General features: G+C 37.7%; 1 protein-coding gene across 7 annotated transcripts in view; it reads right to left on the minus strand.

The window, feature by feature from the left end:
• Positions 1-849: 849 nt before the first annotated feature.
• The window catches only part of LOC306888744 (core-binding factor subunit beta), a 39,375-nt gene continuing 22,737 nt past the window's right edge, over positions 850-17,487 (minus strand). The window contains exons 4-8 of one of the 7 annotated variants that reach the window (XM_079447170.1): positions 8,703-8,819; positions 8,498-8,593; positions 7,373-7,411; positions 7,036-7,083; positions 850-3,224 (exon numbers count right to left, since the gene is read on the minus strand). In XM_079447170.1, the coding sequence (XP_079303296.1) occupies positions 7,054-7,083; positions 7,373-7,411; positions 8,498-8,593; positions 8,703-8,819 (282 nt within the window). In that variant the 3' untranslated portion in view covers positions 850-3,224; positions 7,036-7,053. Of the gene's footprint in view, positions 3,225-7,035; positions 7,084-7,372; positions 7,415-8,469; positions 8,594-8,702; positions 8,820-17,487 lie in introns of all 7 variants that reach the window. The other 6 variants (XM_079447168.1, XM_079447174.1, XM_079447172.1 and 3 more) reach the window with 6 other exon arrangements.

Raw genomic sequence — 17,487 nt, forward strand, 5'->3', positions numbered from 1 at the left:
CTTATGAGCCTGCAGGGTTCCTTTCCTGCCTTCTTTCTTTCCTTTGACTTGCTTTCCAGCTTGTCATCATAGGAGCCATCAGCATATACGTCATCCCACTCCTAGTGTTCAAAGCACACTTCGCTGATAGTGGAGATCTTATATAGCGAGTACATCACATCTGACTGGCTCTCCAGCTTTCCAGCACAGCCAGTGGTCTCCTTCCAGCCATCGTTCCATGTGCTTCAGATGATATCCGCATCCCAAATAACAGTAAAGGTTTCATCAGGCCTGGAATCTCTGATGCAAAGATAAAACTATATTGGTAGCCAGAGTTCTCGTCCTGTCATAGTAAGCCTGGCAAGATGCCAGATCAGCCTTCTAAAGCTCTGCAGCTCCTGAACTCTTCTCTCTGGCTTCTCCTCCTGCCCCAGTCTATTACTTTATCCTATTTGTTCCACAACTTCCTATAGTCATTGTTGACCCACGAGACTGAGGACGGTGTATAGCACTATTGCTAGCAGCACAACTCTGAGTTATCTTAAAGAAATATGAATGATCTTACCAGAGCCGTGATTGTAGTCAATTTATATTGTTCTATGCAATTCAGACTACCATAAATTAGCCATACCAACACAAAGGAGTTTTATTTTAAACATTTGGGAACACTTTATTTTTTAAGGTGTCCTTGTTACACGTACTTACATTGTGGAACTACCTTTTTGAGTTAACATAAATTGATGTGTGAACTGTGAAGCAGTAATTTAGGACATAAATTGGTAATTTAATGCACATGATCTGCTATGTGACAGAAAAATGAATTTTTCCATGACTGAAAGATACACACACACACACACACACACAATGAATGAGAATATGGTTTGTAACAAGTTTATTAAGAAACAAATCAAACATAACACTTCAGTTAACAGTCCTCCTTGCTTAAAATTAAAAACAGAAAAAGAGCTAAAACCAAAGACCATATAAAAGCATCCCCACTTCTTTAGGGGGCCAAAGGGGAAAAGGAAAGCAATATCAATACAGAAATACACATTTCATCATAGCGGAACCTGATAATGAAACAAACGTATACCTGCATCAATAACTTAAAACAATTAAGAAAATAAACATTTTATTTATTCATTTATTAAAAAAGAGCCATCCACTACCTGGTGTGTACTGTGTTTTCCCTTAATGCCAGCATTAAGTAAAGGGGTGAGAGAGAAACAAACAGCGGGCCAGCAAAGGTTACTTCTTTGATACACAGCATAAGACGCACCTAGAAGCAGTGAATTGATCTGCGATACTAATTAAAGCAGGACTGTTTTGCGGACTCTGGTTTGGTCAAGTTCTCTGTCTCTGGCATCTTCAAAATTGACCCAGACCTCAATAACCTCCTGGTGCCCCGTCTCTGACCATTGTGTGGTATGAAAGCCCACTCCAACTATATAAAGCTTTAACGTTCTACTAAACCAACATTGGCTTTTCCTCAACACTCAGACAACATGAACTTGCTCTCTATAAATAAGCGCTCATTTCTGTTTATTTGGTTTAAGCTAGAGGTAGGCCATACCTTCTGACTTCAGCATCCCACCCAAAAAAGAGTTCTTGGCCCTTAAATCCTTACCATTGGATGTGGTAAATAAAAAGCAACATAGAAATTATGCATTGTTAAATATTATGTTCAAAATCAAATGTCATTGGATGGCAATTTGTGATTCCGTTTATGCCATGTTCTTGTTCTGTTACAAGCTTTAATGATAGAGTAACTTGGTTTCTAACCTGCCTTTCCTTCCCTACCTTCCTTTCTCTTTATCACTGATTTTCCTTTTACAACTAACATCCAATCCAACCGCACTGACTGTCCCAAAGCACTAAATCATCTTAAACGGATTCCAGGACCTTTGACCAAAGGGCACACTAATGTCCTCTATTTGATCCGGTGGAGAGTAATGTTTTATCCCAGTTTTATGATTAGACTTTCTTGCATATATAATAACAAAGGCAGATGTAAAAATGTTCAGGAATTGTCTGGAAGTGACAGATATACGATTTACTAAAATTGCTGTCAATTTTTCTTTGTGACTCCTATCTGAGTGTTAAAAAAATCATATCTGGTATATATTGTAAATTGCACAAATTCACCTGATTTTATGAGAATGGAGGGAGTTTTAATGTCAAAATATCATTAAAACCAAAGAAAACAGAGAGGGAAATAATGTACTTGTCAAAAAAATATAATATTTCACAAAGTGAAATTGGAGAATTGTCCAATTATTTTGGAGAATTGTCCAATTATTTTGGAGAATTGTCTTCAATGACAGAAAAAAAATTATTAATTTTAAGAATTCCTGAATAAAATAGCCTGTGCAGCAAAACACTGCTTAAAACAAACTAAATGGGTAAAACATTGACGTTAATGAAAGAAAAAGCAGATGTAGGGTGAAAAACCGAATCTCTGCCTCATTTTGTGTAGAGCACGCTCAGAGTAACACTGACCTCAATATTCACTTCCTGCTTCTCAGTTCACGTACAAAACATGCTTCAACTGACTGTTACAGGAAGAGAGTGGAAGACAGAGCACATGGAGAAGGATGGTAGAAGAAAAGACCTCCTTGTTCACAACATCAGCAGCCTTTATCTTGACTTTAGACATAAAAAAAAATCTACTTCTACTGCACAAATCTACCTAGTGACATTTACTAGTTTCTCCTACGAAGCACAAGGGCAGACATGTCTATATATAGAGAGAGGAAATGAAAATACAAAAAGTAAACATCCTGACTTTCACACACAATTAGAATAAAATAATTAAAAAATGCCATTTCATTACAATAGGATAAAATAAGATGCCTTGCATAGGGGGAACAAGAGCAAACATAGGTAGGAAAACCATGCATATCGAAAGGCGATATGGGGGACTTAAACTGAACATATCACATAGTGCAAAAATCCCAAGAAGAAACGAGGGACTAAATCAAATGCGAATGAATCTCTGACTCACATCAATACCAGCCCAGCCCAACCCACCCAGCCCCTTCACCAAACATCCCATCCGAAAATCCCCACCGGTGTGGACTTTGGTCTGTCCTTTGATAAACAAGGCATCAGGAGATGAGATTGCCGTGGTGTTGGAGGTCTTATGACCCTATCCCTGCCCACTTTGGTGAATGCCGCTAGCGCATCTTGTGATCATCAGTGTTGCCCATGTTGGAGCCAGGGCTGGGGTCCTGCTGTCGCCTGGGCTGGGTCATCACACACACACACACACACACAGTCACACATGCAAAAACGTGCACAAACACCCACGCAACCCAACAAACAAACCGAGACAGAGACAGAATACAGTTAAAATAGTTGTGCTGTGCTTGAGTCGCTCACATGTCAGTTCTCAAACTAACAAACACAATACAAGTAATAGGTTGCAGCCAACATGCAATTGCTCTTTGTGTCCAGCAGGGGTCAGCATAGATCAACTTCAGTCTAGACGCTAAAAATTGAGTTGCTTTTTTTGGTTGAAGTGGCAGACATTAGTCATTAGTCAGGGGGAAGAGTCTTCAAATCACTAGCCTTAAAAATAAAGATATGACTGATGGCCTTGTCACAGATACATATGTTTATGTGCCTAAATCTCTCTCTGACATAGATGTCTGAGCACAGACAGGGCAGACGGATGGACAGACAGACAGGCAGACAGTGAGAGAAAGATAGACGAAGAGGCAGACTTAGGAACTATCTATGTCTAACACTATCTCACATAGTGTGGTCATCTGTGGAACCGGCGATTATAGCACGTTCTAACCCTAGAGCTACACAAGGCTGTTTTTACTCGACCCGACGCCTGGGAATCCCATCTTTAAGCGTACGCATTAACAGATGAAGCTGTTATAGCTGTCATACGCACAGCAACAAAGCAGTCTGGTGCATAAACTCACTGTAAACAATATGCTTTAGCTAGATGATCTCGATGGACTGCAGAATTAAACGTATTTGTCTAGTATTGCTTGTTATTTATACACTACCGTTAAAAGGTTTGAGATGAGTAAGATTTTTTTTCAGCAGGGACATTAAATTGCTTCTTTATGATGAATCACTTGTTGTATTCCTCATTTGTAAGTCGCTTTGGATAAAAGCGTCTGCTTAGTGAATAAATATAAATGTAAGTGTGACAGTAAAGACATTTATATAATGTTACAAAAGATATCTGTTTCAAATAAATGCTGTTCTTTTGAACTTTGTACTCAAAAGAATTCAGAAAAACAATATATCACGGTTTACACAAAAAAATTAAACAGCACAACTGCTGTTTAAAAATTCAGCTTTGCTATCACAGGAATAAATTACATTTTAAAATAAATTAAGATAGACAACAGTTATTCTAATTTGTAATACTTTTTGACAATATTATTATTTTACTGTATTTATTATCAGCCTTGATCTTTTTCTTACTTTAGAAGTAGTATATATATATATATATATATATGCACATGTATGTATTTTCGCCCCTGTTTTATTAATTTATTTTCATTTTTTTTGTTTTTTTAAAGCATTTTGCAACAATAAAAATTCTATGACAAAAAAAGTAGTATATATATATATATATATATATATATATATATACAATTATTATTATTTAAATTTTACTGGTATATACTTTTATTCTAATTATTTCTGAAATGTTGTTGCTTATGTATTTTTATATTTTAAAACACACATGTGATGTGTGACAGTAATGTCGATTAGATATTACCCTGCTGAAAAAAAAAAAAAAAAAAACAACAAAAAAACACTTAAACCCAAACTGGTTTGTCGGTCTTAGCTGATTTCAGCTGGTCTCATAAGTTGCTGGGCGGCCAAATGATCTACCACCGTAACCAGCTGAAAAATACCCAAAACCCCTGTAAAAACCAGACAACAGACCAGGCTGACCAGGTAATCCCAACAAATCAGCTAGGTTTAAGTTTAAATTTCTATTTTTTTTTATCCAGCAGGCAGTAAATAATAAAAATGCTGCACAAAACCAGGAGATGTTATATACATCTATAGGGCTTTATAAAGCACAAAACGCATTTTTATGTTTGCTCTGTAGTATTTAAGCTTTGAAAAAGTGTGTTTGTGTGGATGAGAGGACGCAGCATCGATCATACGGAGCCCAGCTGAAGCACTCTCCTGTACCACAAGTCAATAGTGCTTAGATTTTGCTGGGGAGACAGCGCTGCTAATGAAAAAGATCAATACTAATGATATATTAATACTTTCACTGACCCAACATCACTCATGCTCTAATCCCACCTGCAGTAAAGGCCTGGGTTTCATGAAAAATGGCCTATCTATTTTTCATCCATCTCTTTACCATCTATCACGTAGAAGGCCATTACACTCTTCGATATCTTTCAGCTTTGATTCGCCCCCCTTGGACTCCCTGCATAGACAAACAGTGAGAGAACTCGAGAGTGAACAAGTAAGTGTTTACGCACAGCGAATGTTCCTTTTTGTCACTCTGTGAGGTCATAAGTGATTTTAAAGTCTCTAAATGCATTGTTCGTCCTTTCGAAACGAACCTGGCCCACTTTCCCAGAAAACGCTGGCTTTCTGCTGATCCAGACTGCTATTGTGCTGGTTTTTATCCAATTACAGATGATGGGGTTTGAGATGTGACCACAGCTATGTGGCCATTGTACAGCAAGAAGGCTCAAGGTACGATCCGAGCTCAAGTATTATTCGCTTTCCAAAATAAAGCCGACAGAACCACACAGTTTGAAAACAAGCTCTGAACGAGGATAAAGACAATTTGGTTGAACTGCAGTATTATTTATGTACTACACTATTAAAAATAAAGGTTCTGATGGGTGAAGAACATCCATAGAACCTTTGCATTAAACAAAAGGTTTTTAGTGGATAAGTTTCTTTAGATTATTAAAATGTTCTTTTCATTGAGAATTTTTTTTAAGATCTTTTCACTGAAATGTTCTTTGGGGAAACAAAAATGGTTCTTCTACAGCATCATTGTGAAAACCCCTTTTTGGAATTTTTAAGTGTTTACCATTTAAAAGTTTATATTTAGTAATAACTTTTAAAAGAAATTAATACTTTTATTAAGCAGGGATGCATTAAATTGATCAAGTGTGACAGTAAATACATTTATAATGTTAAAATGCTGTTCCTATGCATTGTGGAGTTTAATATTTGACCTCAACTATGCAGCGTCATACAATATGTAACGCAAAGGTTGGAGGTTCGATCCGAGCTCAAGTGTTTTTCGCTTTCCAAAATAAAGCCGACCGAACAGTGCAGCTCGAAAACAAGCTCTGAACGAGGGTAAGACTCCACACTGCTGGGATGAGAAAGCATGAATTATAGAATAATTACAGGGTTTCATTTTTCCACCGCTCACAGTGACTTTGAGCTTTGAGGGAAAAACATTTGGCCCGTGAGTCACAGATCGCCTGACTGCAATGAGTAAGAAATTTGATTTTCATAAGCAGCCAAATCTATTTAAAAAAAGAGACCTTGGCATGATTGATTTTGGAAGAGAGGATGAAGAGTGTGCAAAGGAACGCCTGAGGGTGTTGATTAGGAGGGAGGAATATAAAGGCGGCGGTTCATAAGGGGAATCTTTCTGGTCATGTGCTGCCAAGCTGTGCCTGAGAGCTCCCAGAGGGCTTTGCAGCAGGGGAGTGGGTGGGCGGGGCAGTGAGGAATTCTTGGGATAGAAATCTGGTCTCCATTACAGAGGTCTGAGAAGAGCGAGCTGGGGGTCTCTTGCGCCGATAGAACGTTTTTTAGCGATTGCTATATAAGACCAGCGGCCCAAAGTTGCTTATAGAAGCCTGAAATCTCACTCGTTTATAGAAACACACACCTAGAGTACATGTACCCACTAACACATACAGACACAGTAAACACACACACACACACACAGAGTAGAATACATAAAGACACAGAGATGCTCTTTCGTGCACATGCTCTTGTGAAACACACACTCACGTACACACACTTACAGACAGACACACTTAGTGCATGACACAAGGATAGAGAAAAGCAGAGGAGACAGACCCTGGTCCTTGAAGGCCATCAGTCCCAGATTTTTGATGCCACAGGGTCCTAAAAAACACAATTTGGTTTTCATCTTAAGAGTGTAGTTTAGATTGACTGTAGAATGATTATATTTGAGGACTTACAATGCAAAGACACTTCATGCACTAAGCCATGAGTAAACAAGTAAAGCACTTCAATAGCTTACACGTACACAAACTCACATATGCATGCAAACATACAAAATCCTAAGAAACACACATGCCCTTCTTCATTATGCGTTTGTTCTGAATGATTTATAGTAAACAGAAAATCAAGGCAGCAGTTCACTACATAAAATCCTAAATTGTTGTCTTACCTCCTGAGTTATTAAATGACTGAGCTGTGCCATCGGCATCTGCTAAATGACAAGTGATCAAATCAGAATTGCCCCAGACAAGCTATTTAGCTACATCAAGAGCTCTCAAGACATCAGGGAACAGACAGAAATATTGTTGAGGTGGCATTTAGTTACCTGCTCCTGCAGTGCAATTTTGAAAGGAGACAGAATTCACAACTACTGTTTTCATGTAAAAATGTCAAAGACTTTCATAGATAGTCATTTTCATGTTGAAATGCTGTTTAGTAATTTCTTCCATGACTTGCAGAATTAATGGAACCCTTTAGGTTTAATTGATTTTATTACAAAATCAAGGATGCTAAAAAAATTATATTACATTACTCCCATGACAATTAATCACATAATAATTAAACAATATATTATTCTCATTATATATATATATATATATATATATATAAAATCAATAGTTTAATTAATATAAAAATATTTAGATATCACTTGTACTCTGATTTTTCTTTTTTTTTTTAACTGCACTTCAACAATTTCTTAAAATATTAATCATCTATGAGAATAATAATAATTACAAAAAAATCCCTCAAAAGTCAAATGTCCGGATGCATTACAGTAATTACATATTTTGGGGAAAATGTCATGAATAAATAATGTGACGTTGCAGAAATGTCTTAATAATAGGGTTTCCTTTAATTAATTTCCTTTATCCAAAATATTTTGTTTTTATTTTGGGGTGAGATATGATTTAGACATGATTTTGTAAGATTCACCCTACCACTTTAGCTTGACCCATAAGAAAAGATGCCGGTGGCACCACTTAATCATCTGCCTACTCGGGTGCATTTTCAGTGAACTGCTCCTTAAAGCTTCAAATATTTTGGCAGTGGCTGTCAATCAAAATATTAGCAAGAGGAATTAGGTAAAGATTATGCATAAAAAGCACATACAGAAGTATTGTACATGCACAAGTGGAAAACACATGTACACATATGCACTCACATATTATACAAACACACACACACGCAGATGTGAACTCCTTTAAACATAAGAACATATCGGATTTTCAGCATGCACTAACTGATCAAAACTTCACACACTCATACACACAATCTCAATCACTCCAGCTCTCACCTCCATGTCCTCACGGTGCGAGCGATCCCTGTCCTCAAAATCACGGGTTCTTCTGCGGGCTTCCTCAAAGGCTGCCTGGGCTAGAGCATCCTCTTGCTGTATAAACACACAAAAAGACAGGAAGCCAGGCAGTGGTTAATAATTTCTGATGTACTGTACATAAGGCATGAAACAATTTGACAGCACATGGTGGTTTTGTCTGTACCTGTGCCCTCTCATCATCATATTCCAGACAACCCATCCCATCCAGACGCTGAAGATCAATCCAGCCTCTCCAGATCACACACACTCCGTTCAAGATCATAGGAGCCTTCAGATAAACCTGCACACATACACACATAGTTGTAATGGTTATTATGACATATGCATAGCACAATAGCAATGAATCTTGCAAAAAGCAAAAAAAAAACATGAGAACCTGAAGATTTTTGTTGAATTTTCAGAGTACATTTAGAATGAAAATTAAAAGAAAAATGGTCTAACGACAGAGTGATGTGAATCAATGACATGCCGCACATTTGTTTAATCCCTATCAATTAATTAAAAAAAAAAATGTTTGACCATTTTTAAATATATGTATATTATATATATATATATATATATATATATATATATATATATATATATATATATATATATATATATATATAAAAAAAGAACATGTAAAAAAAATACAGAAATTTGCAGGAAGATAAACAGAAAAATACACCCTAACTCTCAATTACTAAATGTCTTAAAATATCAGATCATTTGACTTTTTATAACAAGTTTAGGTTAGGTATTAAATGATATTACAATATTTGTAAAATACAAAAAATAAATAAACAAAAATACTTGTATTTAATAATAAATGTATAATAAATTAAATGTATACTTATAGTAAATAAAATATATTCAAAAAACTAAAAATAATGATCAATAGGCGTACACTGTCCGTGTTCATGATTTAACTAACTAACAAACAAATAAATAAATAATCTTTATATTTAAAAACCTGAACATAATGATTAATTGATGTGCCCTGCCTGCACATATACTAGATGTGGGGAAAAGACTACATTTCTAAGAACCTGGCACATACATTTTAAACTTTTAAAATATTTTTCCTTTTCTTTATCTTACAAGCTCTTAATGTCACTGATTCTTCTATGGACTACTATATACCACAGATATAACTACTTCTCCAATAAATCCACCTACACAGACACAACAAGCCTTTGGAACAGGTGAAATGTCATAACCACCTACTCCACAGTTGTAGCTGCATTTGAAAACCCCCTCTCAACGTCACACCCGGCCATACAATGGTTCATTTGAATTGTAAAACACTTTGTGAGTTGTTCAGTGGAAGTTACTGCTGGGAATGGCCTCAAAACTGGATATACATACACACGTAACCATTACAACTTTTTTCTGTTTCTTCCTGTCCTACCTCAGTCTCAGCCTAGCCAAAGAGTATAGGGCAGCCTCCAATGTTTGCTTCCTGTGATGAGAGTGTTTATTTATAGAGGCCAGCGTAGTAGAGAGTAAGGGTACACCGATGCAGAGACAGGCAAAGCCTGTCTGAATTTATTTATACCGAGCATGGCCAACGAGTGCAGTGCGGGCGAACACATGATTGCATCCGTGTGTGAGACTCAGAGGATGGGGGGGAGGGGGTCGGGGGGGGTCTATGTATAAGACAAGGTGGACAAGGAGTGAGAAAGATGTTGAGAATGTGGAGACAGGGGTATATGACTGTCTGTCTGGCTCGGAGCCACAGGAATATCACATCTCTGCCACTGAGGAATCCAGGCTGAGACAAAAGTGTGCAGTCTGTCGGTCTGTGGGTGCTGTTTATTTCTGTAACTGCAGTGAAAGAGGCCAGCTATAAATGCATACACATATGCACGTATCCTCAACGTTACCCGCCAAAACCAACGAGCCACCAAATAAGAGTGAAGTTCCACCGTGCTGCTCCAAACAGCAGAGGAACGCAGGAACACTGCAGTGTGTTGTTGGATACTCAAAGTCCCCCACTGGGAGCTGGTGACTGCTGGAGCGACCTGCCAGACAAACACACTCCACCAAAGCAGACACAACATGAGCTTTGTCTAACTTTACTGCCATCCTTTAAGCATCCGTGAGTGTGTGGAGGAACTGCTTTTGGAATCAGTTTTAGAGGGTAAACAGCTCTCTGCCCTGGTTTCATACCCACTAAATTCACCACATTGATGTGAATGGTGTCTAGCATAAATATAGCTCACCAATTCACTTATCAAACGCTAACTTTTCCTATTCATGAAAAAAGGCACATGGTTTAATAAATATATACTGATGTTTAAAAGTTTGTGGTTGATAATTTTTTTTACATTTTTGAAATAAGTATTTGATGCTCACCAAGGTTGCATTTATATTTAACCCAAAATACTGTAAAAATAAAGTGAAATGTTATTACAATTTAAAATAAATTTGAATATATTTTAGAATGTAATGTATTCCCGAGAAGGCACAGCTGAACTTTCAGCAGCTTTTGCTCCAGTCTTTAGAATCCTTCAGAAATCATTCTAATATGCTGATTTGGTGCCCAAGAAACATTTTGTTATTAATATAAATGTTTAAAACTGCTTAGCAATTTTGTAAAAAGTTATATTTTTTTCCTGCAGGATACTTTGATGAATAAAAAGTTCAAAAGTGCATCGAACCCACCATCATGAAAATGCATAAATGAAAATGCGTATAAATAGTACGCCAAATACAAACAGAAAATTGTGCTATTGATACGCAGAAATTGACTTTGGCGTGCATATGATACACACGTGTTTGACGTGCATATAAAATGCAGTTTTATGATACATGCATATGATATGTCTAAATAGTACACCAAATCGAAACAAACTCATTCTGTTGATACACACTTTCATGAGATCCAGTTGTGCCATCACAATTGGTCAATTTAACACATCCTGTATGAATAAAAGTAACATTTTCTTAATTAGCCCCAAACTTTTGAACATTAATGTATACTGACACTTAATCACGACTGTTAATCTAACCAATACCCAATACACACTGTACAGCAGAAGAGAAGTAACAAATCTACCATACAAATTTTATGTGAAATAGAATAAAACAAGTACCAACTGTGCAAGATGGTTTATGCCACAAACTTTAATGGCATTAATAGCAAATACATATTTGCAACTGTACCTTTAAGACTTTTTGTGAATAAAGGTAAATGGTGTTCATTCAGGTGTTTTGACTCTCAAAATACAGAATTGATGTTGATATATAAATCTGAGTCATGGATCCATCAATAATGATTTTTTTCAATGTTTGCAAATGAAAGAAAACAACAATATTGAAGCATCGTTAAAGTATACTCCTGTTACTCATGTTAACTAACTTCAATTTTTTAGTAAAAGCAACAACTTTGTCAAATACCCAAGTGAAGTCACCACAGATGTATAAACACCAATGTATAAATCTTGCCTGAAGATATTTACTGTTGTGCAACCACTAAAAAGCCACTATTATGAATGACACTGATGAACTGTTTACCAAAATCCAAAGATAAACCACAACTGTGCTACAGGTCTACATAACAAAGACACAAGGCAAAGAGTCTCATTAGAATCAATGATTCAATAAACCACTACTGTTGGAGTCGTGGTGTAGCAATAGCGCACGTTCACAGCACATTAGAGCTGTGGTGCTCCCACAGGGATACAGATTTGAATCCTAAAATAAAAAAATCCAGCTTATAGCTATTTCATTTGATTTTATTTATTATGGCTACTGCTAAAAAATATAAGCTTTTAATCTTTCTAAAAGTATTTCCATGTGTATAAACACCTCAGATGTTAAAACATGAAGTCCCAAAAAGTCATGTGAAAAAACATGTCAGTGTTTTCACACTTGAGGAAACGGCAGCTTTCCTGTCAGCAGTGAAGGGTTCCCTTTCGAAACAACCTCGCTGGAACGGTTTCCGTCTGCCTCTTCCACCCCCACACCTGCCCTCCTGAAACTCCTTCCCCATGTTTCCTTACAGGATGTGCCATAGGCTGTGATCTGTGTCCCCCTCAGCAGTAAAACGCAGGTAGGAAAAATCAAGCCGGCACAGCTCTGCGGCAGTTTAACTAAACATCAGTGAAGTCAACGATCTGAATGAAATCATATCCCCAGCCACACTGTGATTTTAACTGAAAACGTGCCGGACTGTGAATACTCATGTAGACATAATACTAGGAACATTATACAATGTAATTAAAGACCACATTTACTACAAACTGCTGAGGAATAAAAAAAACATCATCTTCCAAACATAGCAGAAATATGATATCTCAGAGGGACGAAAGGAAAATCGACTGTTTCTGAGAAGCATGGCACAATGGGCCATACATCTGAAATAAATGCTGAATGCGAATCTGAACCTACATGTATTTTTATCATTTTGGATTGTTTTGCTCTCTCATCTATCCAACTCAAACAGTTTCTTCTCCCAACAAATACAGGCCTTATAGCCATTAATAACATATTTAAAAAAGCCTTCCTGGGTTTCATCCAGAAAGAACATTCATAACTCCATCAGCCTAAACACACAGTTTTCATTGGGACCGAGCCAACAATGCAGACATATGAGAAAAGCAGTTCTCTTTCTCTCTTCTTCTGCTGTTTTTCATTGGGTATTTCTAGAAGGTGATGAGTAGTCAAGCCACCCTCTGAGGACTGGTAGAGAACTAGGTAAAAGTGCTGGGATGGATGGGTAGTTACGTTCAGGTTGTGGTTCACTTGTGTTTGTGAATTGTTTATGTGATGTTTCGGTCCTAAAGTAGGAAGACTGCAGGTCTTTGTTTCTTCATAGTTAAAATCAACATGAACTGCTATTTGCAACCCATTTTACTTGTGAAATGTGATGTATTTTCGAGTGAAACATGACAATAAACAAGAAAATATGTTGGGTGGGACTTATATCCAGTTTTGATTAATTAGATGGGAAAAGTGGGCAATACATAGCAGAATGGAGCCAGACCAAACGCAAGTTTGATAAAACTTGAGGAGAAATGTCCATTCAGAAGAGGAGCAAGTTAAACCAAACAATCATTCATTAAAAAAAACAATTATTATTGACTAAATTGAGATATGTTTTTACACTAATCAAAAGATTTTATAATGTTTTTGTAAGAAGTCTGTTATGTTCAACAAGGCTTTATTTTGTCAAAAATATAACAAAAACTGTAATATTGTGAAATGTATATTGTATATATGGTATTAAATATGATATATACAACCTGATCTCATGATAGTGCGTATAAATAATACGCCAAATAAAAACTTGTGGTATTGATACGCAAAAATGGAATTTGGCGTATATGCTAGCTAGCCGATGGTTAGAATAAGGGTTATGGGGTAGATGCGTATGATATGTACGCGAAAACTGCGTATTATATGCATGCCAAACACATGCGTATTATCATATGAACGCCAAAGTCCATTTTTGCGTATCAATACCACGAGTTTTCGTTTTTATTTGGCGTATTATTTATACGCACTTTCATGAGACCGGCTCATTATTAACATATTGGCAGTTTTTTAGTGCTTATAAAGCACATATTCTGCATGTCCATATTCTACATCCTAATCCTACCCAATACCTAAACTTAACAACTACCAACTAATAATAAGCAGCAAATTAGGAGTTTATTGAGAAATATATATTTATGATATTACACCATTATAGTAAAATGTTCTAAGATCTGCGAATATGATATGAATATGAAGAGCAAGTCACAACATATATTTAAACAAAGCTAGCAATCATGCTAGCTTTAAACCAAAAGCAAGTTACATTACAACTCAAAGAACATCATGAAAACACTACAAACACCTTAGAGAGTCTACAATCTGGGACCTATAAAGACCATGGACCATATTTATCCAATAAACACATGGGAGAGATGTCAGAGGTGGCCGTCAAAGGGAAAGACTGTGGAGGAACAGTAGATGGTGGTGCTGGGTGGGGCAGCTGTAAGGATAAGACACAGAGGATCTGTGTGTGTGTTTGTGGAGCTGAGCAGAGGCGGGAGGGGGTGCGAGAGCACGAGTAAACACTGGGATTGAATTCAACCGCGGAGGCTTTTGATTCAGAGAGCCAAAATAATCCCGGGCCCTGCGTACAGCCTATAGGCCCCAGACAAGACAGACGGGTTTACATGCATCTGTTCATCTACCTCTCTCTCCTGCCCTCTATATTGCTCTCTTTTCCTCTGTGTCTGCCTCTCTTTGCAGTTGTTATATTAAGTAAACAGTCATCGTACCTGTAGCGATTTAAAAATGTGGGTCTCACTGATGTCTTTTGTCTGTGTCGCTGTGCCATGACTGAGTCAGAGCGACTTCAAAGTCTCTTTCTTTCTTGCAAACACAATGGAGCAGTCAGAGAGAGCAGTCTGAACATGTTTGTACCCCAGAGTTTACATGTACGTACCAGTGTGTTGAGACATGAGGGAGATATGCACAGCAAATTAAGTTTATTAACTATAAATACACACACCTTCTCTCTGTGCTAAAGTGCAATCTGTAAGTAGTGAATGTCTGTGTGGGCTGATTTCTCAGTATGCATTTATAGAGATTATCATACGATTGTTAGAGAGTCATATTTATCCACAATTTGCATGGCTACCACATGGTCATTTTGAAAGTGGATAAAACAGGAAATAAAGTGACCAATAGAAATTAAACAAAGTTGTGATTCAAAGCAATTCAGAAAGTTAGAAGCAGAAAAATTATGCTCCCCAAGGCTGCATTAACAGTATTTCCTAAAATAAATAACTGTTTTCTTTATGTTTTCAAATGTCAATTATTTGTGTGATGACAAGGTTGAATTTTCAGCAGCTTTTACTCCATTCTTCAGTGTCACATGATCATTATAGTATGCTTAATTGATGCTCATTTTTTGAAACTTTATTTTAAACGGGTCATATGATGTTGCTAAAAAGAACATTATTTTGTGTATTTGGTGTAATGCAATGTGTTTATGCGGTTTAAAGTAAAAAAAAACACATTATTTTCTACATACTGTACATTATTGTTAGTCCTCTATGCCCCGCCTTTCTGAAACGCGATGATTTTTACAAAGCTCATCGTTCTGAGAAGCGGGGCGTGCTCTGATTGGCCAGCTATCCAGTGCGTTGTGATTGGCTGAATACCTCAAGCGTGACACGGAAATGTTACGTCCCTTAACGTATTGTGATGCCGTGTCCCAGCGCGATGACAAAAACAATAAAACCCATTATAAACGAGGCATTTGTTGCATCCATTGGGGACATAATTACTGATTATAATGACTTATACTGTCTTTTTACGCGTCGTGTTGCATCGCGCCGCGTTGCATCGCGCCGCGTAAACATTACCATGTCTACATTTGTAATCGGAAAAAACGACAAACAACAACCACTACTCTACACTGCTCAAAACTCGCGTTTGAATAGTCAGTAGCAGAAACGTACTTACAGGCTGTGAGTCAGAAGTGTCAGACTGTCCTTGCAAAGTTGGAAACAGCCTTAGTGCAAGCCAGCATTGTAGCTGGTACTCTTCCATGTTCAGGAAATAGTCCTCCGTAAAATGCGCTGCACACACTAATATTTGGGTTGAACTGTTCTGGAACAGTGTTGTAAATACAACTTAACCACTGATTTCTAGTTATGTACTCTTTTGGAAGCCCAAACAAAGTGCTTTCACTTTCACAACGAAACACAGCGTCTCCAGGACATGGCGCCGGCGGCAGCAACAATACTACAGCGAGAATAATAGACAAGTGGGGGGGTGGGGGGGTCAAACTAATGAATATGACATGAAAGAACTTCAACAGTTTAAACCGAAAGCTCGGGAGGAGCTTGTTCATCTAGTCTGTCAATCAATACAAGGATATACAAGCATCTGTTTTTTCACACACGTAACTATTCCTCCAGCACCCTACAACCACTCCATCTCTACCTTTATTTTTAATTTCAACTACATATTAATCAACTTTATGATTAACTGACAGACAGGGTTTGTAATGTGGCTCTGAAATTATACAGACAGAGTGTCCTGGTTATCAGGAGCCCCCCACTGACTGCTTTTGCCAAACTGTGACATCAACCCAGCAGGGAAAGCTGATAAACTGTACCTGTGGGAGTTTGCATTAAACAGCCCATTAAAAGACAAAATTAGACTATCAATGATAAGACAAAAACAGCGATAGAGAGACCCAGAAAACAGGAAGTGCAGAGTGGAGACATGCCACCTAGCGGGTGACATCCTGTTTCCCACCATGCACCTCTCCAGGGAGCAATGGCTCATGAGGAAGAGGATGAAGACGCTGGAGGGGAAGGGACACATCAGTGGCAGATGTGCAGCCAACAGCCATGTGGTCAATGATCAATGTGACCAATTAGAGGCAGAGCGGTGCGATACACACAGCACGCCTTCTCAATCTAGTGTGCATGCAAGTGTATACTACTCAGGCGACACACTAAGTATGTTTCCAGCCTGTAGAGTTCTGTCTTTACTGCTCAAAAAGTATTTTTTCAAAGGTAAACAAATAATCCAGAATAAATTAGAAAATTAAAACAGGAGCTGTCAGATGTGGAGTGGGGCGAGTTTGTTTTTCTGCTGGATTCATGAGCGGTCTCACGTTCTTGCAGTTTTGCTGGGCTATTTCTAGCCTAACTAGCACAGGGGTTTCATTTACGAGCGGGCCAAACCCATGGCCTTCCCAGGGTGCTTTGGGGCAAGGGGAGGCATCGACGTGCTCTCATATGGACCTGAATCCCACGCTTCACAAACGAAGCCCTGCCTCCCACACACACACTCTCTCCTCTAAAATGATTTCCACATCTGTAGAGACAGCCAGACATTTTAAGCGCAGCTGCATGGAGAACGGAAAAAAAGTGGAGAGGAGCGTAGAAAACTACTTGACCACAGACTTCCTCCTCAAAACGAAACATCAGCTCCCACATCCCCCACACCTT

This window comes from Barbus barbus (assembly GCF_936440315.1).
Source record: "Barbus barbus genome assembly, chromosome: 22".
Lineage (NCBI taxonomy): Eukaryota > Metazoa > Chordata > Actinopteri > Cypriniformes > Cyprinidae > Barbus > Barbus barbus.